This window comes from Stigmatopora argus, chromosome 2 (genome assembly GCF_051989625.1).
Source record: "Stigmatopora argus isolate UIUO_Sarg chromosome 2, RoL_Sarg_1.0, whole genome shotgun sequence".
In the NCBI taxonomy this organism is placed as follows: domain Eukaryota; kingdom Metazoa; phylum Chordata; class Actinopteri; order Syngnathiformes; family Syngnathidae; genus Stigmatopora; species Stigmatopora argus.
Genome location: NC_135388.1, coordinates 10,660,074 through 10,687,626, shown reverse-complemented (window position 1 = coordinate 10,687,626; position 27,553 = coordinate 10,660,074). Strand labels below are relative to the sequence as shown.

The 27,553-nt window shown below is 41.1% G+C and overlaps 1 protein-coding gene across 2 annotated transcripts; it reads right to left on the bottom strand.

The window, feature by feature from the left end:
• Positions 1-715: 715 nt before the first annotated feature.
• Positions 716-26,432, bottom strand: phlpp2 (PH domain and leucine rich repeat protein phosphatase 2). Of its 2 annotated transcripts, none has more exons than XM_077593352.1 (19): positions 26,027-26,432; positions 21,817-22,079; positions 18,096-18,229; positions 10,494-10,684; positions 10,267-10,392; positions 8,606-8,760; positions 8,107-8,253; positions 7,786-8,016; positions 6,861-7,063; positions 6,731-6,791; positions 6,557-6,652; positions 6,128-6,283; positions 5,431-5,631; positions 5,187-5,349; positions 4,979-5,109; positions 4,634-4,744; positions 4,331-4,525; positions 4,023-4,254; positions 716-3,521 (listed from the first exon to the last, which is right to left on the bottom strand). In XM_077593352.1, exons 1-19 carry the CDS (start codon positions 26,177-26,179, stop codon positions 2,256-2,258), a joined length of 4,215 nt encoding a protein of 1,404 aa, XP_077449478.1. In that variant the 5' UTR covers positions 26,180-26,432; the 3' UTR covers positions 716-2,255. The 2 variants fall into 2 exon arrangements, with proteins under 2 accessions (XP_077449478.1, XP_077449489.1); XM_077593363.1 differs by having other exon boundaries at positions 26,023-26,131.
• Positions 26,433-27,553: the final 1,121 nt, after the last annotated feature.

The following is a 27,553-nucleotide window of genomic DNA, read 5'->3' as shown; positions in this document are numbered from 1 at the left end:
TAGATGTCTTAAATATATTTTTAATGTGCTATGAATTCATCTTCAATATTGACTCACCAGACACCCATATTTTTTCAATCTACTTCCAAAATACAAAGCCTCTCGCAATCAAAATGAATTGGACGTCTAGCACCGTCGATGGCACTGAAACGTGTTTTTGCCTTGTAATTTAGAGTGGTGTATAGTGGAGGTGCAGTGTTACAAACAGTACCTTTTCATTCTATTTCAAATTTCTTAACCATTTGAAAATGTAGTTTTTAACCAAATTATTGTTGGATAATGTTTTGCAATTCATGCTTTATAGTAATGCTCCCTTTTTAGTAGATTTTGTTTTTGTTCACTTTAATACACTTTCAGCCACTAGATGGGAGCAGTTTTATATAAAAAAAAGAATGCAAACTAATTTTAGATTGTTGCAATCCTCTCCAATCCCGTTTTTGACATGTACACAAATTGTATATAAATTGCTGTCTCTTAGTTAAACAATGTACATTTCTGGCCGTGATTATTGATGTACCGTGTCAATCAAATGGGGGGGCTAACTGTTTTTGAGAAATATATATAAATATTAAAGGAAATTAAGTCAGCACTTTTTTTAGTATATATATATATATATATATATATATATATATATATATATATATATATATATATATATATATATATATATATATATATATATATATATATATATATATATATATATATATATATATATATATATATATAGACTAAATACATTATACATTAACCCAGTACAAAGTGCTTCGGTAATGCGTGTTGAATCTATGAAGATATCAAGAAATAAGAAAAAAGACAATTAAGGCTTCAGAGACAATAAACACAACATGAGTGGGATTCAACCAATGGCTCTTCTTCCTTTTAAAAAATAGTGAGTGGTAATGCTTTAAGGCTAGAAAGTCATAATTATGGAATGCCACAACTGCACTATTACTCCAAAACAGCCTAAGTATAATCGGCACCTGACTTTGGTCTTCTTAAAACACTCTTTTGGCACCAGAAACCAAATGTCATTGGCTTTCTGTATTTACACCTCACAATAAAATTATTGTTGCTGAGGAAGAAAAAAAAAGATTGGAATGTATTGGTATTAAAAAAGGTCCAAAGTAAAACAAAATTTGGTGAGATGGAAAAAACTGAGCACATATAACACTGAAATATGTTTTAAAATGCAATTATTTCGCCTCCATACATTTGTCGGACATCAAAAAACCATAATTACCTTGTATGTATCTCTTTTTTTAAACATCTTTTTTTTAATGGAGGTCACACACAATCAAAGCCTGTGGTGCAATGACAGTTGAAAGACATCATTTTGGCATCGAGCCAATTTAAAAGCTCTTTTCTTTTAAAAGTAGTAGCAGAAATCCTATTTTTAGATTATTGATAGCTTCTCTGCCTCTCGTTTTATTCTGAGGCTGGCATTTGCATTTTGCGTGCGTGACCAAAAATTCCGACTTGAGCGCACTTCCAAGCAAAGTCACCCTAGAGAGTCTAAAAGGCTCAGTCTGGATTGGTTAAAACAGGGGTGGAAACTTGATAGGTATTAGAACCACACTGAAAAAAGATGTAAAATGACTTGCTCTTTTAACTTAAAAAAATAAAAATAAAAAACACAAGGGCTTTCCTTTAAGAATTCATCTGACTGAGATGAACTGGGTTTTTAGATGGTTTAGTAAACAAAAGGTGAAGAATCTCAAAATGGCCTCCTTCCAATCTTCTTAATACATCCACAGTGTAAAAAGTATAGACAGCCCCTCATTTGGAAGGCGCAAATGCTTTGGCAATCCACACGAATCAACCGTTAAAATCCCAGGATGGATTGTCAGACCATACTTGTAGCTTCTGTGCCAAAACCACACAATAATGGACTTGAAATGACGGCTGATGAAAATGGGCTTCTATTCAGCGGGTGCCATTTCAAATATTGATTTCATGTTCCAAGCTACGGGAGGACTGGCTGAGTCAGCATTGTTGTACTTCCCTCAGGTGTAAGTAAGTATACACAGCCTTTTTCTCTCTAAAAGAGCCGTGTAGCCTGCAAAGTCTGAGGCGGAGTTGTCAGCGGTAGGCACTTTTACTAGAACAATATTGAGCCGTGTTTTGCACAATTCCAAAGCTTGGTGATGTCTACCTAAGATTTCAGCCTTGAACCTCAATGGACTCGTTTGGCCGCGCCCCCTCGCAATGGGACGATAACAGCACGGCAGCCAAAATGTGCTAAGGTCCCCCTTTTAGAGGGCAGTATCGTAGACTTCGGGTTTTATGATGGTGGGGGCTCCAGGGCCTGGCACGGTGCTCAGGGCAAAGGGAAGAGGGGAAGGGTGCGATTGGTCCCACGCCGAGTCTTTTAAGGAAGGGGGCGTAGATATCGCAGTGGGTCCCAAAACGAGAGGATTCTGGCTTTTTAACTGCTCCCGCACTTCCTGCTCCAAACACGGAGGTACAATCAGCTGGTCTTCGGGGTCCTGTTGCGCCGAGGCAGTGAAATACCCAGACCTCTTCTTTGGCGCTTCCAGGGCTACCTCGATGAGATTGTGACTGTCCTCGGGGGCCACCACGGACCCGTTGGATAACTTCTTTCCAAAGAGGCACGAGGCCGATGGCGATTTCCTCAGGTCGGCAAGCTCTCGTCCGCAAACGGCCAGCAGGCAGCCGTTCGTGGCCGAGACCACCACGCCGTTCTGCCGGCGCGTCTTGCCGTTAGGATAATCAAAGTCCGTCTCCTTCGGGTACTCAGGGGCCCCGGAACGGAGCTGGAAGGCGCAGCAATGAATGTCCACCTCCACTTCCAACCTGCTTCCGTTGGAGATGACGCCTTCCGGCGGAGTCTCGTCGTCGCTGTCCAAGCCGTTGTCGGAGTGGTTGCTGGAGAACGTGGCGCAGGAAGGTTGCCGCTGGAACGGGCCCGCGTGGCTGCAGAGCCCGACCGAGCCGGGGACCGTGACGGCGGATGGCGTCGTAGCCGGGTGCAGGCTGCAACGTCGCTCGGGGCGAGGCGCGACTCCACCTGACGTCGGGTGGTCGTCAGAGGCGGTGGAGCCCGCCTCGCTGCCCACCTCGGAGGCGGACGTCTCGCTGTTGAACTCGGAAATGACCCCGCTAGTGGATGACAACGTGGCCAAGTCGCTGGGGGCGGGCGTCGTTGATATCGGTACGCAGCGGGCTTCAGCGGTGTAGACTGGCGGCTCGCAGGTGCAGCTGTCCTCTGCGATTTTCAAGGCCACCACAGCTGCACCGATGTTGTCTTTGCAACCGTAGCTCTGGGCCAGCGTGCAAAGCTTCTTGGCGGCCACCCGCGGATCCCGCACGGCCTGAACCGTGCGCACGGCCTCCTGGTAGGACACGCGCTCGAACAGCGCGCGATTCCCCAGAATCAAGAAGTCTTCTTGGGATGAGAGTGGCTCGGTGTGAACCCAGGGCTTGGGGAGCACCCAGGGGGAGAGATAAGAGCAGCCCAGCAGTCGTGAGCAACATGTCACACCGCTCACCTTGTTATCCTGGGGAAAAGAAAATTCCTCAGGGTGAGGCAGGTTGTGGGTGTAAACGCAGCAGGTATTAATACGATACTGCATCAAATGTTTTCTTCCACAGCTAAACCACTGTCAAACAAGTAAGTACCGTATTTATGGACTATAAGTCGTATTTCTGGACTATAAATCGCACTTTTGAGAGGTCAATTTTTTATTTGCTAGGAAACCAAAAAAATGCTTTAAAGTAACAAAAGTAAATGGAGAAAAACAGGCTGAACATAACATTTTTTCAGATAACTACAATGAAACAACAAGAAAACAGCCTGTCGTGGTTAAGAGAGGGAAAAAAACTGATATCTCACACTTGAGTATTAGTCGCAGGCCCAACCAAACCATGAAAAAAGGGGAACTTATAGTCCAGACAATACGGTAAGTCCTCATTTTTTTTGTCTGCGGCCAACGACTTCACGAAAACAGCCCGAGATGACTCGCCCCCAATGAATGAACCCACTAAATTTGGGATATTACCTCAGTAATAATTGCTTTGCTGAGTTTAACTCTCTCCATTTCTTCTGTACAGTTCTCCAGGTTGTAGACTTTGGAGAGGGGTACAGGTCGCCCATCCCGACACAGCACAGCTTGGCAGTTCCCCACATTTGCCACCGTCACGCTGAGGTAGCCCCCCGGCTCCGAGGACTCGTGATGGATATAACAGAGCAAGGCAGAGGCACCCAATTTTTGTCCGGCCATACCCAGCTTCCTGTTCCGTTGGTGGAAAAACACAACCCGTGTCAGAGACACACCAACGTGGCAATATTGCAGGGGACTCCACAAACCTGTGAGACGTCAGGAACGTGTTGCTCATATACACACTGTCAATACTGGAATGTTGCACTTCCTCGCACAGAACGTCACCCATGGTGCACTGCAGCAGCCTAGGCACTTCCTCGTTGCGGTCCCCGTCGAAAATACCGTAGCAGGCTTCGACGCTGTCTCCGAGTTGATCAATGGCTAGCACTGACACGCACAACCTGTTGCAGATGATATTTGCTTTCAAGGGCTTAGTCCCGAAAAATGGGGAGATTGGGCAATTTAAGGAATGACCGTTTTACACAGCTAGATCGAGTTGAAAAGCTCACTTGTTTCTCTGGCCGCTCATCTCGGAGTACCCGTGGCTCCAGGGAGTAGAAATGTTTTGCGAGTCCCCCATTGTGGTCGATTTCTGGTCCAATTTCAACGTGGGGATGTGACTTTAAATGAGAGATAAAGCCCAGTAGAGTTTAGACACAAGATGAGTTTTTTTTGCTACATCCTTTCCGGTGAGTGACTCCATCATCTTCCTGACCAATATTGAAATGGGATTAAAAGTGCGTTTTGCACTTTCTTTTTGTTTATTTTACAAAGAAAAGGACTACCAGTTGCGGCCTGCTCAAGTCCAATCTATCCAATTCAGTAATGATTAATTAGTTACACTGATTGCTCACCTGAAGAGATAGAGAGTTTTGTGTTCGAGCATCAGGCTGCTGTTGCCTGTCAAATCCAACTCCTGCAGGGTGGGCGGCAGCGATTTGAGCAGTTGGATCTCAGTCATCTCATTACAGCTCAGATCCACGAGCTGCGAATGCGCGATAAGAAAAAACGTGTTAAGCGACCAACAAAGACAAAACAAAAATCCCTAGAATCTGCCTTGACCTTGATTTCAGGAAGGTCGAGGATTTCCGGGAAGACGCTAATGTGATTGGAGTGCGCGATGAGAGTATGCAGTCTCTTGCAGCTCGACACGGTGGAGGGGATGCTCTTCAGTTTGTTGCCACTTAGATTGAGCTCCTCAAGCAGCTCCAGTTTACTCAGTTTACTAAAGACAAACAAACATGGCATATCACCGGTTTGCCCACCCCTGTCTGGTAGACCAATCAATACACGAATCAGTACCCACCTGGCTGGGAATGACTGCAGCTGATTGTACGCCATGTGCAGGACCCTCAAATTGTGGTGTCCGACCAGCATAGCGGCGCAGTTTTCATCGAGGGCGTTCCTGGTTAGGTAGAGCTCCTGCAAGGTGCTCAGGCTATCATCCGATTGGCCGCAGGAAGGAATACTTTCCAGGTTATTGGCCGAAGCGTTTAAATGCTTTAGACTGTGAAGTAGGCAATAAAAGCAATGCTAACTGAAAGGTACTCAACAGCACAATCTAATAATAACGTTACAAGTTGTCACGTACACATTTTGTCTACCTTTTTAACTTTTACAGCCAAGACATCATTGCATTAGGTTTTTACAATCTGCTGTTTTCATTCATTATGAAAAAGAGATTTCACTAATGAAAAGGCAGATTAAAGGGTGACCGTGCGTTGCGCATCCACCATGATTACGCCTCAGCATTTGAGAGGCAAAAGTCCATTAGAGGGCTAATGGGTGTTAAGCGATTTAGCTGAAAGGAAACAGACAACTAAAACTGGCTCACGTTTGCACTTTAGTGCATCGATCTTGACCGTGGCGCTTTCATACACGCTCACATATAAAACATTAGTAGTTGTCACATCAAACTAGCGCAACACATGAAGACTAAACCAAAAAGCCTGCGAACGGTGATGTATAGATAAAGGATTTTAAAGAGACTTAGCTGGACTCACTTTAAGGCCTTGAAGAAAAGACTCTCTGGGAGTTCTCTCAATTTATTGTGCTGGACGTCCAAGACCTCCAGGGGGACATGCTCCAGTAGGTCCGGCAATCTCTGCAAGCAATTGTTCCCCACGTGAAGCTTCTTTAAACTCAAGCTGCTGAGCAACCTGTCGCAAAGAAAATGCATTACAACTGAGAAACAAATGATATGTTAGGACAGCACAGTTAGCGGTTCCACCAACAATGACGTCCCAAGATGAAAAAAAAAGAAAATGTTTTGGATCTCCTGCATAGTTCTCTTTTGTTTACGATGCATCATGAGACGCAGGTGTCACACTATTTACATAGCTGTTGCAATAATGCCTACACACTTGGAGATGGAAATTTGGCTTCACAGAGGAGCCTCACACTTTGTTTTCCCCTCAAGTGCAAATCCTAACCTGGATGGAAGCTCAGTGAGGAGATTGTGCGTGACATCCATCATCTCCATTTTTTTGGAGTCACACACCCAATCCGGCAGGTGCTCCAGGAGGTTCCTGTCTCAACACACAAAAGCTCAACTTGGTAAAGTACATTAAATGTCAAAAATATCCAATTAATCCCATTCAACTCACTGTGATAAATCCAAGTGGGTCAACTGGTTTGGGACTGCGGAAACATTGACTGCACTGAGGCCTAAAAAAACATTTTTTTTTTTTTTTACAAAACTTGACTGGTGCCATGATACCGCATTTGTGCACTTACGATTGCTGCCGGCTTGAAGCATGCGCAGCGCAAAGCCGTTGACCGCCAGCGTCTTCAATTGGTTGCGCTGGCAGTGGAGAGCCTCCAAACTGCAGATGGAAGTGAGGTCCAGCGAGTCTAAAAAGTTGTCTCTCAGGTCCAGGTGGGTTAGCTGGGTCACGTTCTCGGGACTTTCACTTTTCACACAGCGGAGTCCATTCAGCCTGAATGAAACAAACAATCAACTGTTTTTATTGTGATCTGAGTGGTTAGAGTCACAACCAGAATTGGAGGACATTTGGGTTCAAATAAAAATGACAGATAAAATGTCAATGTGTCTGTTTTGAATGCTGATTGGTGGATTATTTATATATTTTAATTATGGTAGAAGAAGGCAGCAAATCACATATGCTAGACTTGATATCATCAGACATTTTTTTAAAGACTGTAATAAGCAAATATATGTCCTTGCTTCTGTTTTTCATATTTCTTCTATAAGATTTTTTCTTTGATAGAATGCTTCACTCCACCCCATGTGGGACCCTGTTACAGATATGATCAAAATATGACTTTTTTCTCCCCTTTACTGGTCTTCCTCTTCACTACAGAAACACTGTGTCTTTGTATATACGCCCACTCATTATTTAACCCACATCCCATTGCTGCGCTGTGGTCGAGTTATCGTATCGAGCGTCCGAGGGCGAGGCGGAGGTCGAGTGTTCGGAAGAAATACGAGCAAGAAAAAAAAAATCAATGAACAAGGAACGGGCGTTCTCTGACAGCACCACTGAGCCAACAAATACAAGTAAAGTGCAAATCCGGGAAGATTGGAGGTGTGAAAAACTGATACGCTCAATAAGCGCTCAATCAGTCTATCATTAGAAAACGCAATAAACCTGTGTATCGTTCTGATTTGACTTCTTTATTACTATTCCCCCAATATTACCTGAGGTCGATGTGTTTGAGGTGGCTCACGCTGAGGAGAGCGCACACCTCCAAACACACCACTTGATTCCCGGCCATGGACAACTTGTCCACCGCAATCAGTCTCTCCAGCACAGCGGGGATGTGATTGAAGTCGTTGAAGGAGAGGCCCAGGACGCCCAGCTGGGTCAGTTCGCCCAGCTCGGCGGGCAGGGAGCTCAGGTGGTTTCCATCCAAAGACAATGTTTGTAAGCTGGGGGGAAAATGGAGAATCAATATAATTGGACAGAAACGAGCTTGCGATTGACAAGCGTGCAAAAAAAAAAACATATGTGAATGTCACCTTTGGAGATTCCCAATCTGCGTGGGTACGCTGTGTAGATTGTTGCAGGTGAGGCTGAGCTCAGTGAGGGTGAGGATTTCACACACGCATTCGGGGAAAACCCCCAGACGGTTGTGAGATAAGTTCAAGCTCTTCAACTGGGAGAATCTGAAGACCACCAGAGAAGAATTAACGCCATTACATCACGGCATTAGTGTGTTCCCATTGTGATTGGAAAAGATTTGTCGCGCAAAAAAGTCCAATTTTGGATGGATAATAACATGTCTTCAGTGAGTATTTCTGTATCGGTGATCAGTTCCAAGAATAAAACTTTATGGCAGTTAAAGTGTAACCCGGTATAACATCATGAATATTTAATCGACCAGGAGGAAAACAAATGAGACATTTTTTAGATTAGTTAAGGGCAGGTGACTGTTGTTCTCCACGATTGTTACTTTGATGTATGATTGTTCTTGGTTTCCAATTAGAAAATGGTGTCATGTTTGTTTTTGTTTTTTACCTGGGGAGATGAAGCAGACCACCAGGCCCCAACAAGCTCATAAAATTGTGTCGCAGGTTGAGGTGGGTGACGTCTTGGCTGTAAAAGAGATACTCAGGCACTGCCTCTAAACTGTAGCAAGACAGGTCCACCAGGCTGACAGTCTGCGAGACCACCTGACAAAAAAGTAGGCAGATTCCAAGGGAAAAAAAATTAACTGGTAGCTATTTCATGTCATTCTGAACTTCAGCAATCAAAGTTAGGACACCATGACATCTTATCAAAACCACCATTTCTCCCAGAAAGCCTTCATGCGGAATCCCCAAGTGAAAAATTGACGATGATGCTCGCCAATGCCATTGGCCAAACTCAAATGAGTTTACGGGTACTCGTACATGCTCGTGAATACGTTCAAAGGTTGTGACAATCGCAGAACCTGTTGTCACCTGGACGTTTTTCACCAAGCTAAATGACAAACATAATTTGGGGCAAACGGATCAAATAAGCTGTGACAACAATCTTTTTCAAAGTAGCTCGCAGTGTTTGTCTTCTAGCCACATTATGTGCGAGGCTTCATGCCGAGCAGCGGGCCAGAAAATGGGCCGGCTGCTCACAGGAGCATGACATCCCATAACTTGATTTGGGAAATGACAAAGACAAAACTGCTCATCTCTCACGCAACGGCGGCGGCGCCCTCTCTCGACGAGCCGCCGCTTTCAAGATGAATGAGACTAATTAGGTGAATTCACCGCGTGGCAATTGACTGACTGAAGGGTGAGAAAGAAAACACTCTAAATAACTGAAAGCTGTGACGGAAAAGACAATGCACAAAAACCACAATGAAAGGAAAAGTGATGAGCCGCTCGTGATATGCGGACATCGACAACTGCACCGTTGCTCCATAATTCATAGTTTAATGGCTAAATTTAACCTACATTCATCAACTAAACTTAGTTCCGTGACATTTATGGAAGACTTGTTGAAAAATGTACATGCAGCTTTTTCATAAAGCTCGTATTGGAAATTATGTTATTTGCATGAAATTAAGTGATAGGTTGCCATTGACAGCGAAAGACGACCAATTCAACGAGTAAACGAGTTAACTCATATGGTTGAGGAGAACGGGATTATAATAGGACTCGATGGCAGGAGTGTCAAGCACATTTTTGGTTACTTTTGCAAGGCCAACTATGGTTGCCACAATTCATTGACATTACTATAATAATTCATCGAAAATTAATTGATTATCGAGTAAGCCAACGACCATTTTAACAGTGATGTAATTTTTGGCCAGACATTACTTTCCAAATCCTCATTCTGGAGACTTTCAACAGCAAATATTGTCTCATATAATTTTCATTTTCATTCTATTTTATTTTAAAAAATACTTTAAGAGGGGAAAAAAGTAAATATTTTCTTTTTTTTAATTAAAAAAGGAATTACAGTAAGTATTTGTATTGTATTTCTTTAAAAATATATATTATTATTCATTCAAAGAGAAAACGGGAGAAATGATGTCATTACTGTTGCATTTGGAAAATTGATGATGACAAATCATTACCATAGCTGTTACCAAATACAATTTTTTTGTCTAAATCGGAAGTAAATCGGGTCCTAAATGGCTTTCAACAATATTAAAGTAATTGTGCCCGAGCATTGTGTGATTTTTCTCTTCCCCTCACTTTGTTTGCCTGTCGATGCCATCTCTGGTAATCGGCCAGCGTGTCGAAATTGACAAAGTAAGTCTGCGCCTGCGATCCCGCAGAGCTGAACATCAGACAGTGTTGTCTTCTTTTCACTTCTTCCACCTCGACACAAAAAACACACAAAAAAACGCACCGATGTTAATGGAAGTAACAAAGCATTGGTATTCAGCCAGATTTTTTTTTTTGAAACTGGACGCTCTCACCTTTCCCCCCACCAGGGGCAGAATGTGCATCTTTCCAGTCAGGCTGTCTTTGACAGAGGCCACGATGAGACACGTCCCACACAGAATGACCTGCCGTTCAGCCCACTTGTGCAGCTGCGTCTTTCCCTTGCGGACGCTGAACACACCCTTCAACAAGGTTCGCTCCTGCTGGTCCGCATTCACGGGTCTCTCTGCAGAGCGCAAATAAAGCAGTGGTGGGTGTTAGTTTATGTCAAAACACAAATATCTCTTCAATGCTTCAAATCCTCCAACGACGGTGGATGTTGGAGACCATATTAACATTTTTTTTTTTTTTTTAGTTTACAGGTCCAGTGAAATCACTGAATTCAAGGTTCAACTTCAGCATAATCTGTTTTGATTTCAACAGTAAATTCATTAAGTTCAGGAGAACTCAACTGTGTACTTAAATTAATTTAAAGCAACTACTAGTAGAAGAGGAAATAGCTAATAATAGACAGAACTTGTTTCCCCCCAAAATTGCTGCATTGGTTGGGAACATGATATATTGTAATGTCTGGATGACACTCATTTTTCTGAAGTTGTGAGGACAGAGAATGTTCTAGATGGTCCTTAATTTGGATGGGTAAGATTGTGATTGCATGCTCAAGCAGCTTTTCGCAGCCTTCCTTCAAATGTCTTTACTTCCCACTCAGGGACAGTGAGTGACTGGCAAGCCTCCTTCTTCCCATCCACCTTCACTTTCCCCCCGTCAAGGACGTCCAACACTAAAGAAAGGCAGACCGCCTTTGCCAGCCAAAGTGATTATGACAGCGCAAAAGAGCTTATGACAACAGAGTGTCTGCCAGGCGCATCTACAGCCGCACCTCTTTCCTCATAACACAATAGAACTTGCCCAATAGTTAAATTAATCGTTATTTTGAGCTTGTATTTTTATTTAGGAAGCTGACTGTAAGCCCTAAAGGGGAAATTCAATGCACGACTTGGCTTTTATCCTAAGGAATAATAAATATAAAGTATAAATCGTTAAAATCATTTGTTTTCATGATTGATTGTATTATTTATTTCAATATAATCAATGCAATGAAGAAAATATGTTAAATGCCTATGTACAGTGGTGTCTTCAGTTATGTATTCTATTTTATGTTATCTTAAAGATATGTGCAATGGTTTATATTAACTTAAACATGTATATGAATAATACATTTGTACATGTCATAAAATATAAATCTCACATGTAAAAAAAAAAGCAGAATGCATACGTTAACCATTTTTCCTATGGAGATAGATGAATATAAATCAGAAAATAGAAAACATAACAGGGAATGTAACTGTGATGTAAAAGCTCAGTGAGCCAAATTAAAGAACAAAGTGCAAACATGCAGAGTATTTTCCCCTTGTGCTATATAAGATGGTGGGCCGCCAGCTTTTTCTATCCCCCGCGCCAAACAATGCAATAAAAGAAAGGATAAAAGTATAAACACAGTCCTACTGCAGGACTAAAAGTTGTTTTATGTTGTCAGCTTAACATATGTGTAGTATACATATTTTGGGCCGTTTCCACGCAAATTGACGCGTGTCAATTAGTTCCTTGTTGTAAATTTTGTGATGAAGCTTTTTCATCCTATTATAACCAGACACATAAAAACTCAGAAAATTAGAATACTGAAATGCTTCGGTTTTGTATACACAGCTTACGTTGGTTAACAATGGTTCAATATGGAAAAAAGGGGCATATTCAAATTTTCTGATGAGTACCGTATAAAAACCACATTCATACAGTGATCAATTTGAAAGCACAATGGTGATGTCTTAGGGTTGATAATATTTGAACAAACGTGTTCCGGCTCTCTTCCATTGCACTAAATTGCATTATATTTTTCATTTTTGTTGTTGTTAAAAATACTTCAAGACCAGGAATGGAATTTAGGGGGCGGGTAGAGCATCACCCAAGCCCGGGCCTCAAAGGGGCCGGGTTTACGGGTCGAAAGGGGCATGGTTGGCGAGGAGAGTCTCAAAAAAACAAAAAAAATGCAAAATTTTGCAAAGCAAGCTAGCAAGATTGTGCCTTAATGAACACTACTTTCAACTCTTGTTAACCAACAGCTTATAATATATAAAAGGAATATGTCTACGTATTTATTTATCCGAGCCTAGGTTACCCCAAACCCACCTTCATTATCCCCCAAGCCCATGGAGCGAGATTGTGCAAAGCAACAGCAGACTTGTGCAAAAACACATTAATCTAACTGGCACCTTGGCCTGACTTTATTAGCAGGACTCAGTGGAGAGCGTAGCAACAAACAACATTAGGGCACGCCGTACCAACTGTTCAGCATCTCACACACTGTAACATCTCCCCAGAGAGACCCCAAATCTTTTCAGTGAGGAGAAGCCTGGCCCTAACTTGCTTCCTCTAGCTGATACAGGACAAGATTTGATCTAAAATACCATCATCTTTACTCATTCACAATGTATTTGCAGTCTGGACACATGAATAATGGCCTCGCGCTTCTGGTGTATTATTTTGCCGTCGTCTTCCGCCTTTAACTCCTTCACTACCAAATTACAGTGGGAACAATTCCTCTATTAAATTGTTCAGTGCTGCTGGCGATATTTCTTCTGGTGTGAATTTAAGTGAGCGTTTTAAGAGTTCATCTATAGTAGACATCCAATTATTTTGAAATGGGGGGATGGCAGCAAATGAACAAACATTGGTTCAAATGGGCGGCCCGGTGGGTGAGTGGATGGCACATCGGCCTCACAGTTCTGGGGTCCTGGGTTCAAATCCAGGTTGGTCCACCTGTCTGGAGTTTGCATGTTCTCCCCGGGCCTGCATGGGTTTTCTCCGGGTACTCCGGTTTCTTCCCACATTCCAAAAACATGCATGGTAGGCTGGTTAGACATTCTAAATTGCCCCTAGGTATGAATGTGAGCGTGAATGGTCGTTTGGCTTCTCGTGCCCCGTGATTGGCTGGCCACCAATTCAGCTGGAATAGGCTCCCACATGACCCTAGTGAGGATAAAGCGGTTCAGAAAATGATGCTTCAAATGGATCGGACGTCTATCGCCGTCCATGGCAGCCGATTTCAGAGGAAACTGATTTAAAATAACATCCAACAAAGTTTGCCAAACATGCTATTTGTTGCCTCTTGCGTATTCCCATCAGTGCATCGACACATCTGAAAATCATTAGCGGGCCTCACACAAAGCGTCTTAAAGGTAAAGAGCCAACTTCCACAAAACTGAGTGTCATCTCCCGAGACGTGCCGTTATTAGTTGCTATGGAATCCGGCTTGTTGTCCAAATCAAAGTCCAGTCCGAGCTAGTAAACTCCAAATAAAGTTGACTTAAAGGGGGTTAAAGAGGGTTCAACGGCGGCGGACGTTGCACAACGTACGCGTAATTGTCACCGAGGGCAAAAAGCCCCAAAAGCGAGGGAGGTGGAGCTGCCGCCGCACACTGGAGCGAAGTCGCGGCCTTCGCCCGGTGGGAGAGTCGTTGACATGTGACTTCGGGTGGCGTAGAGCAAGGTTAAAACGTGAAGTCCAATGATGACAACGGGAAGTGGACGTATTAACCACAACAGGGTGGAGGGCTGCAACACCATTAAACTTGATCCTGACATCATAGGAAAAGTGTACTGCTTCACACATCAAGGCTTTGGCTTTACTGGAGGCGTTGCAGTCACTTTTTACAGTGTCACCTTCACTCACGAGCGCCTCAAATTTTCCATGTACGCGCCGCCGTTTTGGTCAAGAAAATGGGTGTCAAGCTCTTCTTTGCCGCAGGATACATTGCACGTAAGGTTTTCTTCGAAGGTTCAATTTCTGTTAACCAGGGCTGCCATAATTACTCGACAACTATACTAATATTCATAAAGGGGTAAAAGAGAAAGATTGATATTTTGGAGCCTTAATATAGGTAAAAATGATTAGGGAAGGAATATTTGAGTCTCTAGCACTGAGAACAGAAAAGGCATTGCCCTCAAAATGTTCAATGCATCACAAATTAATACCCAGCTCAAGCTCTCATTGATTAATTCAGTCACTATGAGAAAGTGCCAAAGCATTTTTATGCCCGTACGGCATATCAAAAAGCAGCAAAGTACAATTAAGACCCCGTGAAGGACATTGCAAAGTCCTCATCACTTGCTAAAGTCTGAAAACCCTGATCTCCATCTGCATGACATTTATTCCACTCAAATCTTTTTTGTTCGAGGCCACTTGACAGGCACTTAAAAAGTTAGATCAAGAATAGCAAAAAAAATGCCTCTGCTGGTACTGGACAAAAAGATTTCTCTCAACTTAACCCTTTATAGGGCAAGTGACTATTTTTACAACAACAAATCATCAATATTAACATTCAGTATATACAAGTGATTTCCGCATGCATTTGTGGAGGTCAGATCTCAATTATAATTTAAAAAAATCTTTCATCATGATTGTTTTTTTTATATTATTTTATCCTGCTTTTTTCAATGAATAAAACATTACCAGGGTTAATAAAATAATATTAATTACAATTAAATAAAAACAGAAAAACACTCGGGGGTTAAGTTGCACCAAAGTTGTTAGTGTTTTTCCCCCCAAATAGTTTATTTAACCCATTGACTGCCATTCAATTCATTTAAACTGGGCTCAATTTTCAGAGCCATTGACAATGCGAGTCGTCCAATCCCTTTTGCCAAAATGGATTGGAGTCTGGCGATGTAAGTGGTTGCAAATTGTTAAATGAGAGCCCTGTAAAGGGTTAAAATTGGTCAATATTCGAACAGATAAGTGCACTCAGGGGTGACACAAATAGGTCAACAATGCGACTTATTAAACACGGTCACTTTGATTAGGAGCCAAATCAATAAGCAAAAGTGTTGCTATCCCACCTCTCCCTCATGACTCATTGCGGGAGCGCGGCGGTGGGCCTGAAGCAGGCCGGAGATGACAGCGGGCCGCGTCCCAGCTCCCCGCAGCTGCGTGGACGGGCTTGACCCTCGCAAGCGCCGGCCCACGGGTCCCCTGCCTTTGTTTTCGCTCGCGCTATTTTGATGAAGTCAGCATTAAGCTGTCGTTACAGTTTGTTTTCATCTCGACGTGACGTTGTTCATCAAATAAGATGACGGGAGGAAGCGAGGTGATTCAAAACAAAAAACAAAAATGCTCGTTTATGAGATACAGGATAATGTGGAGCAATTGTTTTGGAGATCAGAGTGAACAGACTTACGAGTTCCTTCAAAAGGAATGCCAAAACTAGCTTTAAATGGAGAGTTGAATCAAGCATTTTCATTGAAATGCATCCTATGATATGTATAATATATATAAACATATATATATATATATATAAATATATATAACTATATATATATAGGGCCACAGAAAGCGTTCGTAGAAAAGTGTACTGTCATTCGTAGCTAAGCATTTGGTAAAAATAACAATTCTTAATTCAAGTGACTGTAGAATTTTACTTACTAACTAAAGAAAATAAACCAGAACACCTTGAATAACAGTTGTTGTAAGAAAAGAGTGTTTCAAAACAATGCAAAATGCCATTTTCATGCTCATGGCTAGCTGTGATAATCGTGGTTTTTGAAGCAAAGGATATTTGAAATAACAGTGGAGCTGCTTTAATTGGAAAATTACATAAAATGTCTCTCTCAGTCACTTATGTCATTGCAGAAGTATTATTTTTGTGGTATATGCATCCCAGTGGTAAAGGCAGACACACAAGAAGGAGCAGCACAAGTTATTTGATTTTGACATTAAACCATAAGTACTCTACGTAATTGTGTTATGGCTCAATATTCATATAAAGTCCAAAATTATAGAGTGCTGTTTTTACTTATTCCTTACTTATTTTACTTCTTTGCTTTGCTTTTTGGCGTGTTGCAGGAAGGAAATATGATAAAAAATCGGATATTAATCCTGTATATTAATCAGTTTGCTTTATGGAGGGACATGTTTTACATTTCCCTCTAAAAAAAAAGACTTTCTTGCCACCGTATATTCTTACCCAAGCACAGCAGCTTCATAAAAATAAAGAATAATCACGCAAAAAAAAAGGATAAATTAAGCTCAGCTCCAAAAGCGAAACAGATGTTCTGCTAATTTTCCCAAAATGTTTTTTTTCCTTTCAATAATAAACGGTAGTAGCCGATGATCTTTCGTAGAGGACTACAAAATTTGTTTTGAAATGGTATTATCTACTTATTTTCCCGATGACATTTTTTACTTGAGGTCAGTGGACATGATTTACTTACCCGCAAGCCACGCCAAGTCATGTGGCGGGCCATGAGTTTGACACCTGTATTCTAAGCATTCTCCTCATCATTTTTTTATATGCTCATAAAACTTCACATGCCTCATTGACTGGGCGTAGTTTTTGTCACTCGGGGGAACCTGTCGTCGTTCCCTTGTGTCTGGCAGTGTGGGAGTGAGCCAAAAAAACATGCTATGTATCAACCACGTCTGTTTTTCCTTTTTGTCTAAAGCAAGGGTGTCAGACTCGGGTTGGTTCGCGGGCCGCTTTAACGTCAACTTGATTTCACGTGGGCCGGACCATTTTAGATATAATATTTAGATTTTTTTAATAAATGGATTAAAAGAACTGGATTAAAGGCCCTGAATATTCAGTTTTTTATAGATCTAAAACAATGTTCATTTGAGCTTTTTTTATATATATTTTTAGATTTTACAAAATGATTTTTGAACTAAAAACACAGAAAAAAATGGATAAAAAAATTACAATTATTGATTTAAAAAGGGGGAAAATCAGGAAATTTAATATACATCGACACTTAATTTGATCCTAAAACAGAAAGTCGGCACTCATGATTTACTTTCCCAGGCCACACAAAATGATGCAGCGAGCCAGATTTGGCCCCCGGGCCGCCACTTTGACACCTGTGGTCTAAACACAAAAAAATTCAACAATTAAAATGAAATATGAATTCTGTTGTCCCCCATGAAAAATCAAGGACTATTTTTTTTTAAACGAGGAAAAAAAATGGAGAAGATAACCATTTGTTTTTCAATTTTATGTTTTTTGTTTTATCTAAAATAAAAAATAAGATCTATAAGAATTCAAAACATAAAAAGAGAACATCTAACTTGGATTATAAATAAAAAGGGAGAATATTTTCAGTTTTTCCTCCTTTATTTTAAAGACCTTCAAAGACAACTAAAACCAAAAATATTAAACAATTCAAACCCTTTTCCATTGATCTTTTAAAACACTATTAATGCCTTCATTTTACACCTTAAAGGTAGACGTGCTTACAACCACTCTTTCTTTCACCGTGGCGCTGATTCACCAACTGTCAAGATTAAACTGATTTGTTTATCGATTAGTCAATTGATCGCGGCAACCCTAGACGGCAGACATAATGACCCTCTGAGGGAAAACCATAACTACGATGTGGCTTGTGACAAAGATGAATTTGACGCTCCTGGAATAGAAGAAATAGCAACACTGGCTTCTCCCTTTCTCAAAAATCTCCAATTCCAGAGCAATTTCATCCACCCCCAACCTTGCCTGGGCTCACCTCATCAGAAAAAAAGCCAAGAACCCCCCCCATCCCGGAGAGACAAGATAAATGGATAATATCGACAAAGGCGAGTTGTTACTCACTACTATAGAAGCGGATCAAGCAGCTGAGGTCGGGATTGGCGGCCTCTTGTTGCACCCGCGGCGGGTCGCCGTATCCCATCGCCGCCAGGTAGTCGTAAAGCATCTGAAGGGGGCGCTCGGTGGGCTCCAGCCTCCTAGATGACAACAGGGAATAGATAGATGATAAACACGCACGGGATGATTTTTGAAAGGAGCGTTCGGAAAACAGCGGGTAAAGTTGTCCTTTCGTAGTAGAAGGGGGAAGGACTCTATTTTCATTGCTGGTTGCTTTTCATTCCAAATTGAGCAATATTTACACATGTGGAAAGCTGCTGCATGAAAAAACATTCAATAGACACCCCAGCCCACCCCACACAGCCCCTGCTGGTCAGCAAGGAGCGACAAAAACAGGCCGTGGTGATGAAAAACGGCACTTGTATTATTGCTTGCCAATGACATGGATAGACGTCCGATCCATTTTGACAGGATTATTTGCATTGACTTGTGATATTCAGCAGGTTAGACAATTAAACCTTGACTGGGAAAAACGGCAATTCTCCCAGTGAAAATGGAAAAGACAAAGTATTCTATTCCAACTCCTCTTTATGTCTGACAATTGGGGCTCATCTCAACTCAATCAATAATGATGTTTAAGTGTTTGATAGCAAAAAAAATCTTCTCTATATTTACAGTTTTAGTTATTCATTTAAAAAGGAGGAAAACAATGTCATACATACTGTATTTTTGGACAAAAAGTGGCACCAGCCAAAGAAAACACAATGAGGAGGAAAATAAGCTATATATAAGACTGGCACTAGAATAGAAGTCACATTTTTGGGAGGGCAATATATAAACAGATAATAAAGGAACAGTAATATTATGGAAAATAAAAGGCTAAACATGCATCTGTTAACCAAAGGTTTTCTGGATAGCTACACCTTAAAAAAAAAAAAACAGGAAAAAAAGAACATATTAGTCGCACTTGAATTTTAGCCCAGCCAAATTATGAAAAAAGTATGTCTGGAAAATACAATTAATGTACATAAATGTAGTTTTTAATTTAAAAAAAGGGAGTTTCCTTTTTTATTATTTTTTGGAAAGTGGAAAATACAGTAAATATTCCTTTTTTGTTGGTTTTTGAACCTAAAAAAAGTAAAAACATTTTTATGTGACTGGGAAATTATTTCTTAATTTTCATCATAAAATGAACAACACAAAATGATGATTGATTTTGTAATGTGATTGATCTTTAAACCCTTTGGTGATGATTCTAAAAGACAAACGCAGGTTACACCAAAAGCAACTAAAAATCAGATCATCGATACCAATCATAAAGATATGACTCCAAAAGAATTGATAATACAGCTGAGTAACAAAGAAGCTTCAGGTCAAAGCGTGATTTATAGGAATAGGACACGCATATTAAATCCAGCTGAAGACTGACATTGGCCGGAACATTTTATAGCCCTCAAAAGTGGCACGAGGCTGTGCTCTCGCAGCCTGTACGTACAAAGTGAAGATGGATGAGGCTCCTGACCTCAATGTATTAGTCAGGCAGGCCGCTTTAATAGGCCGCTTGTCCTAGTCTGTCTTTTTTTTTTCTCCCTGGAGGAGGCAATTGAGAATTCTGGGAGTCTCCCCTTTTGGGCACGAGCGAACGGGAGGAGACCGGAGACTGGCTGAGGACGGAGCGCTTGCCGTTGCTCGTCATGTCTGCCCACAAGCACACTTGGGGAAGCCCCACAAATAGAACAATGACCAGGATGGGCGGAGACACATTGTGTCTTTTTTCTCACCATTTCAGACTGTTGGTAGCAATCTTACCTGATTTTGATTAGCCCTTTATACTCATCAAATCAATGGCATTCATTCATTCATTTTCTGAATTGCTTATCGTCACGAGCGTCTTTTTGTAAAGGGATTGTAAAACAAACAAACAACATTTTTGCTCACCAGTAATAATCTGAATCATTTATTCATTTCTTTTTTTCAACACTGCTGCTTATGGGGTGCATGGGGTGCTGGAACCTAGCCCAAAAAGTTTCCGGCAAAAGGCAGATTACACCCTAACCTGGACTATAATAGCATTTAATGTAGCAGAAACTAGAACCACTTTTTTCAACAAAAACAAAAAAAAATTAAAACCAAAAATAATTAAAAGAGTAGCATTAAGAGGTTTTCTTTTTCCTTTTTTTTAAACAAAAAGTTAATTTGGGAGAAAAACAAAAAGAAAATGATTTTCTACTCTTTTCTACCAAAAATTAGATTTTTTTTAATTACTTTTTTCTAAGGACAAAGTAAGCTCAAAACAAAGTTGATCGTTTATAGTGAACTTATTGAACTCATTGACTGCCATTGACGACACTAAACGTCCAATCCATTTTGACTGGTTGTCAGATTAGAATCCATTTGAACTCCCAGTCAAAATCGTCAGATCGGTCTGACACAATCAACAACTGAGGCTTTGCACTTTGTGTGCTTCATTTGCTCATCCGTCAAAATGCAAAACAGCCACATGGCCACATATTTAGCACTGTGCCGATATACGTATGAAGCTTCCAGCCTGTCACCCAAAAAAAATGTAATTATCAACAAAATCTTGACCGGCGGGCGCTTTGCGAAGTAATAAAGTGATTCCTGCACAGACCGGTTTCTTTAAAATCAGATAAGTAATATAATAAAAATGTTCCCGTTCATCTGTAAGATGAGCGAATCACTTTTGACACTTTATGATTATTAATGAAGACATACCAGAAAAGATGCAAGAATATTGCCAAAAGATCTTTATCTTTCTCCAAAAGATCATTTTTAGGGAGGTAGGTTAACAGTAAAGAGAAGATTTTTTTAAAAGCATTTCAAGCACCATGTTTGTTTGTTTTCAGTGATCGAATCCACAAATACAATTCTATTATTTATAGATTCTATTATTTATCTAGTATTTATACACATTTAAATTACTGATTAACATAGGTACACATGTTAAGACACTATTCTTGCTTCAGTAAAGTCATCCTCAGTGCTAAACAATGTTAGCAGAGATGTGGCAACTTTGTATATAAATATTCCAAATGTCAGATTACCATACGGAAAAGTAAAATAGGAAAACTTAAGTAGTTTGGCATCAGTCATGAATTTTTTCCTCCATTGGTCAAAAATAGCATTGAATTTGTCATGATTCATTTGACATTTGGAACAAGTTTTTATTTTTATTTTTATTAATTCTGACTGCAAACATCCTAGCAACCTGGAAGGATACCAAAACGACTGATCTTGCCATTGGCAGATGGTTGAGGGCGAGACAGAATCAAAAGAATAACAACTTGTTGGGGCTGTCAATTGACTTTTAAAACGGGAAAATCTCTGCATAGCCATTGTTAAAACAACTTCCAAAAACGTGTCTATTGAAATATTAGGGCCTTTTGAAATGCAAATGTAACATATCACATAGTGCGTAACTTTTGGTGAATTGGGAGGCAACTGCCCGACGTACAACACTTCTGAGGTCAAAAATCAGGCAAAGTAGAAATGCAGCTGGAATGAAAATTTGAGTAATATCCTGGTTTTAAATCGAGGAGATTTCTCTTGTTAATTTTAAACGGATCAGTTTTACTGGCAGGCAGACAGGCAATTTAAATGCATCAGCGCAGGACTATACAGCGGAGACACTCGGAATCCGAAAGTGGCCTTTACAAAAAAAAAACGGCTGCGCTCTGTGGGCTCAAAGATAAAGTGGATTTAGTACCTGAAGAGATCTCCGTGCAGTTGAACAAAGAGACCCTCTCCATCCCTCTGGGCACACAGCTCCTCCACCGTGGTACTGGTGGAGCACAGCACCAGCTGCACGTCGGCCTGGGGCCCCGAGGTCGCTAGCTGGGGGTCCACCGTATCCCCGTACAGACACAGGCAGCCACGTTGGGTGTCGCTCTTCAGCCAGTCGCGCTCCCGGGATCCGAATCGGCGCTTCCTCGCCATGCAGCCGCGACTACCGGCTGGCTTCATGTTGCGCTGTGCATAGGCAAAAAAACAACGACATGAAATCTCACATATACTTTATGTGGAAATGCCCAAAAATCAACAGGAGGTGACACAGAAATGCCCCAAATTCAGCAGGGAGTGACCTAAAGAGAAAGGGTAGTGACCCAGATTCAATCAAGAAGAAGGGACACAAACTAGTGAGTATGTGACACGGATTTGGCACGAAATAACTAAGAAATGATCAGTGAATTAGCAAATTAGCAAAAATCCAAAGGTAGTGGCCTCAAGTCAACAGGAAACTACCCAGAGTTTCCCCAAGATCAACGAGGGTGACATGGAATTGCCTTAAAATTACTAGGACGTGACCTGCAAATTTTACAAAATCACAGTAAGTGATCAATAAATTCCTCAAAATAATTTGGGAAAGACTTGAAATGGAAAGGAACTGATCTGTAAATGCCCCAAAATGACAAAGCAGACAGCTTCAACTTAAAAAAAATTGAGGGGCAATTTAGTCTTCAACCAGCTTACCCTGCATATTTTGGGGATATGGGAGAAAACCAGAGTACCCAGAAAAGAAAAAAAACACGCAAGCCCGGGTATAAGAGGCAAATCCCACATAGTGAGGACTGACCTGGGATCGAACCCAAGACCCCAGAACTGTGAGGCCGATGCGCTAACCACTCAGTTGCCCACATTGTAGCATATTTTCTTTGAATTGAAAAAAATGGAAGCAATTTATGTGAAATCATCTTCCGTGGGTTTCAAAAACAGCTCGGCTCAAAGCACATCTGACACACCTCCATCGTGTCCACCCCCGTGCACGCGCACTCGTAAACACCAAAATCAACATGCCGTTATTGGCATTCGTCAAGGATGCACCTTGACCTTTCCTCGTCGTATTATTCATTGGCAAGGCTTCCAAGCTACAAGTCACATGCTTGTTCGTGTGCTTGTTTGCGAGGCTGACATTTGATCTGATGGCACAAATACAAAAAAAAACACACAAAAAACTTTAGACTGTTCTATAGCCAGTGTGACCATTCGTCACATTTTGGATCATCAAATCAGGTTGTTGTTTTTCGTTGTTTTCCAAAATAGACACTATAAATGTGTATGTGTATGTGTATGTGTATGTGTATGTGTATGTGTATGTGTATGTGTATGTGTATGTGTATGTGTATGTGTATGTGTATGTGTATGTGTATGTGTATGTGTATGTGTATGTGTATGTGTATGTGTATGTGTATGTGTATGTGTATGTGTATGTGTATGTGTATGTGTATGTGTATGTGTATGTGTATGTGTATGTGTATGTGTATGTGTATGTGTATGTGTATGTGTATGTGTATGTGTATGTGTATGTGTATGTGTATGTGTATGTGTATGTGTGTGTGTGTATGTGTATGTGTATGTGTGTATGTGTATGTGTATGTATGTGTATGTATGTGTATGTATGTATGTATGTGTATGTATGTGTATGTATGTGTATGTATGTGTGTGTATGTATGTGTATGTATGTGTATGTATGTATGTATGTATGTATGTATGTGTATGTGTATGTGTATATGTGTGTATGTGTGTATGTGTGTATGTATGTGTGTATGTGTATGTGTGTATGTGTGTATGTATGTGTGTATGTATTTATTTATATATATATATATATATATATATATATATATTAACATTAAATGTTAAATACATTAAATACATTAAACTGATATATATATATATATACACACACATATATATATATATATATATATATATATATATATATATATATATATATATATATATAAATAAATACATAATGTCCACAAACTGCACTAAAATGCCACCAAAATTTGTGTACATCTCTACTTGTGAAACGATTATCACTCACTGTTTCTGGGCCATGCCATCCCCCCACTCCCCCCTCTAAATGTTTTCAAAGAGACAGTGAGAACGAGTAGAGACGTGACCATGAATTTTAGTGACGATCGGTCGCCTTTTCAGACTCTGGGTGACATGAATTCAACGCTGTCAGCGTAAAATCTGTTCCAGCCATGCCTTCTTTGGAAAACAACTACAGTTTGATTTTAGCTCCGAGTACAACATTTTCCTTTCAGATTCATGGGACGTCAAATGAAAGAATCAAAGGGATCCGCACCGAAACGCAAGTCAAAAGCCTTACTTTACCATTCAGTAGTCTTTGCTGCTTTGTCAAGTCTGGCCCTCTCACTTGGCTTTTGTTGTTTTATTTTTTTGCTCTTCTCAAAGGTTCTCTTTGTTGTCTTTATTGTCTTTGTGCAGTTGGCATGAGTCTTTTGGCATTTTCTAACTTTCAAATTCATCTTTGGTGCGCTTTATCATCAGAGGAAATTAGTACATAGTTATTATTATTCTCTGCCAACTCATAAAAATATATAAATATCTAGTCTTGCTTATATGCTTACATTTACACAGGAAATGGTGGGTTAAGGGTGCTATAAAACAAAGACTACAACAAGGGATCTTAAAAGGATAGCACGCCATATCTTTGACATTCATTCACTGTCCGAACCGCTTATCCTTACAGGGGTCGCGGGGGGTGCTGGAGCCTATTTTAGCCAACACTGGGCAGCAGGCCAATTGCACAAGGAGAGGGACAACCATTCACCCTCACACTCATACCTTGGGGCAATTGAGAGTAATAAAAACATTTTTTTAAATATTTTTATTACTTAAGGCTTTTTTTATACTTTGGGTTTACACATAGTATTTGTATTTATTACTCTTACAGGGTGACCCCGGCCTCTGGCCCGGAGACAGCTGGGATTGGCTCCAGGGCCCCCCACCACCCTAATGAGGATTAAGCGGTTATGAAAATGAGAGAAATTAGATTAAGGAAGAATATTTTGTGCCCACAATTTGACATCCTATTGTTGTATTTTGTCTATTTTGCAATTAACAATAAAAGAAGTATATGATTTTAAATCAAATGAATTAATTTGCACAACGGTCCATTTTTTGAAAGGACAAATTGTAATCGAAAGAAGAATATACACAAATTCAATTAAATGTGGCTCATGGATATTTTGAGTGAGAATTGATTGATTTTTATATTTACGTAAAAATCTTTTCTGACCTCACACATCTTATACATTTGTCTGCCATTGACAGCAATAGACGTCCAATCCATTTTAACTGGGAGGGGCAAGAAGCAATTGTATTATCACTTCCAGTCCCTCTTTTGAAATGGATTGAACATCTAATCCAGTCAAAAAAAAAATTCAAAATCGAGTTAAAATAATCCTAACTTTTGAACAGATGTTCACTGTAGCGACCACTACAGAAAAATGGCTCACTATCTGCCCAACTCCTTCCAAATACTTTCATACTAGACTGACAAATTAGCAGACCTATTAGTACGTGACGATATCTAGTATCTCCTCAAGGTTTCCGATGAGTTGCCTTAATGATGTAATTTATCGGATGATGTCACTGACCACAACATTAGGCACACCTAGAACGAGAATACTAAAGAAAAAAATCCCAACCTCAAGAAACAAAAGAAGCCAAAAAATGATGCCTGGGGATTAACTAAAGCCAGAAGCCCATTTACGAGTGTGCATCACAACGTAAGGAAGGCACCCCTAATATTTATGGTTACCTCCCTACGGACACGCTGTGAAAAGCCCTCTTGAGTGAAGTGTGTGGAATTCTTTTCGGGGTGGCCTCGCTATATAGAGCAAGTGTCCCTTATAAAACGAGCTATGCGTGCCTAGCCCACCTTTAAATGAGCGCAATTCCTAGTGGGCTTGATTAATCGCCGTCGATCATCATCGTTCTTCTCCTCTTGTTGTGGGAAGAGATGAGGAGATATATACAGCGTTACATAATGTTACGAGCATCCCCGGTGCACTTTGCCCTGTCATGTTCGAAGCAGCCTTGCGATGCCGGACGCGAATTAACACTCGGCCAAGCGGCGATATGTACTTGCAAATATCACCTGCCTTTAACACTCGAATCCCAGCGGCGGAACCGCGACCTCCGACGTGGACGATCCCGGCTTGGTGGAGCAGCGCGTCCGGCTGCCTGTCGATGCAAGCCCCGCTCTTGCCTCTCTTGTCGGTGACGGGGCTGTCAGGCTGGTCCTCCATCGCCATGGGTGCTCGCTCTCCTCTCCTCTCCTCTCCGCTGAGACCGCTAGGGTTCGAGTGTCGCGGCGACAGGGGGCGGCGGCTGACGGCGAATTCCCACGGGGAGACGCGCAAGGGGCCGGAGAGCCATAGTCAGTCAGTCAGCCTCCCTCCCGGAGTTGACTGCCGCCCGTCTAACTGCCTGCGGGAAGGGCCTCCGTCTTCCGAATCAATAAACATGACATGGGCGGACACTGGCTGCTTATTATATTCTGACACAAGTCGGGCTGCAGCTTGGGAGAAGGGGCGTGGTGTAAAGGTCGTCGCGTAGGTGACGTCACAAGCAAGGCGCGGTCTGTAACAGCTCAACCTCGACCACGCCCCCGCCCCAAACTCACTACGACACGCCCTGTTTTGCACGAAAGCTGGACGTCCCTATCAAACCGCGCCCCACTACGCAAGCCACGCCCCCATTTCGCAGGCTGCAACATAATAGCCTCCTAGTATGTATCCTGACATCACTAGAAACACAACTAAGAACTCTGGTAGAACGGTTGTACCCATATTTTTATTACTTATAGTACCACATTTATCTTCAACTAATGATGGAAATTAGCCCTCAGTCACAATCTTACATATTTACATATACTATGTTTATTAACATGAATATGAATATATGTTCATTAATATGCTGTCCATTATTAAATAAATAAAAAAAAAACTCAAAACATTGGCCAAACTAGTATGCAATTCAGTAGTAACGGGGGTAATGGGGTTGGCTGTCAAAAATCTTTACTCTTTGATGAACATCTAGTCATATTTTGGGTTTGATTTGATATCCTTTTCATTTAGATTAAAATAGAAGTTTGCTACCATCTTGAGGGATATTGGTGCCAGGGAATTGCATAGAGCTAAAATGATTGCAACATTTAGGCAGAAATAAAGTACATTGTTGCCACTTGGGTGCCAAGGAATGATGTTAAAATACTCTTTTTTTACTGCTGCTTCTCCAGTCTTTTCCTATTAATTTTTTAATATTTAAATGATCTCAGTTGGTCCTTCAAGCCTGCAGGATATCATGAAGAAAACAAACTTAGCTAGAGATACAGTAGTTCCACATTTTATTTGCTTGACCGTTTTCTGCATCCCAAAATGACAAGAATACACAGCATAAATCAAAAAATATCCCATTTAATAGTTTACAACTTGTCATCTTTAATAATATATCATCCGTTCAGTCGGACAGTCACACTCACCTTGGAGCCACGGACTACAGGGTTCAGTTCAACGCGACAAACTTGATGGGGGGAGAAACAAAACAAAACAAAACAAAAAATCATTCTGCCACAAAGAGATCAGATTTTTACCAGCATGACCAGAAAAACTAAAATGAGGGTGCAC

Excerpts from the sequence above, each read along its gene's own strand:
- phlpp2 (XM_077593352.1), bottom strand. The coding sequence starts at position 26,179 with ATGGCGATGGAGGACCAGCCTGACAGCCCCGTCACCGACAAGAGAGGC. Across the intron at positions 8,254-8,605 it reads GGTCTGCTTCATCTCCCCAG|ATTCTCCCAGTTGAAGAGCT; the intron begins GTAAAAAACAAA and ends GGTGGTCTTCAG. Across the intron at positions 6,284-6,556 it reads CTCACTGAGCTTCCATCCAG|GTTGCTCAGCAGCTTGAGTT; the intron begins GTTAGGATTTGC and ends TCTTTGCGACAG.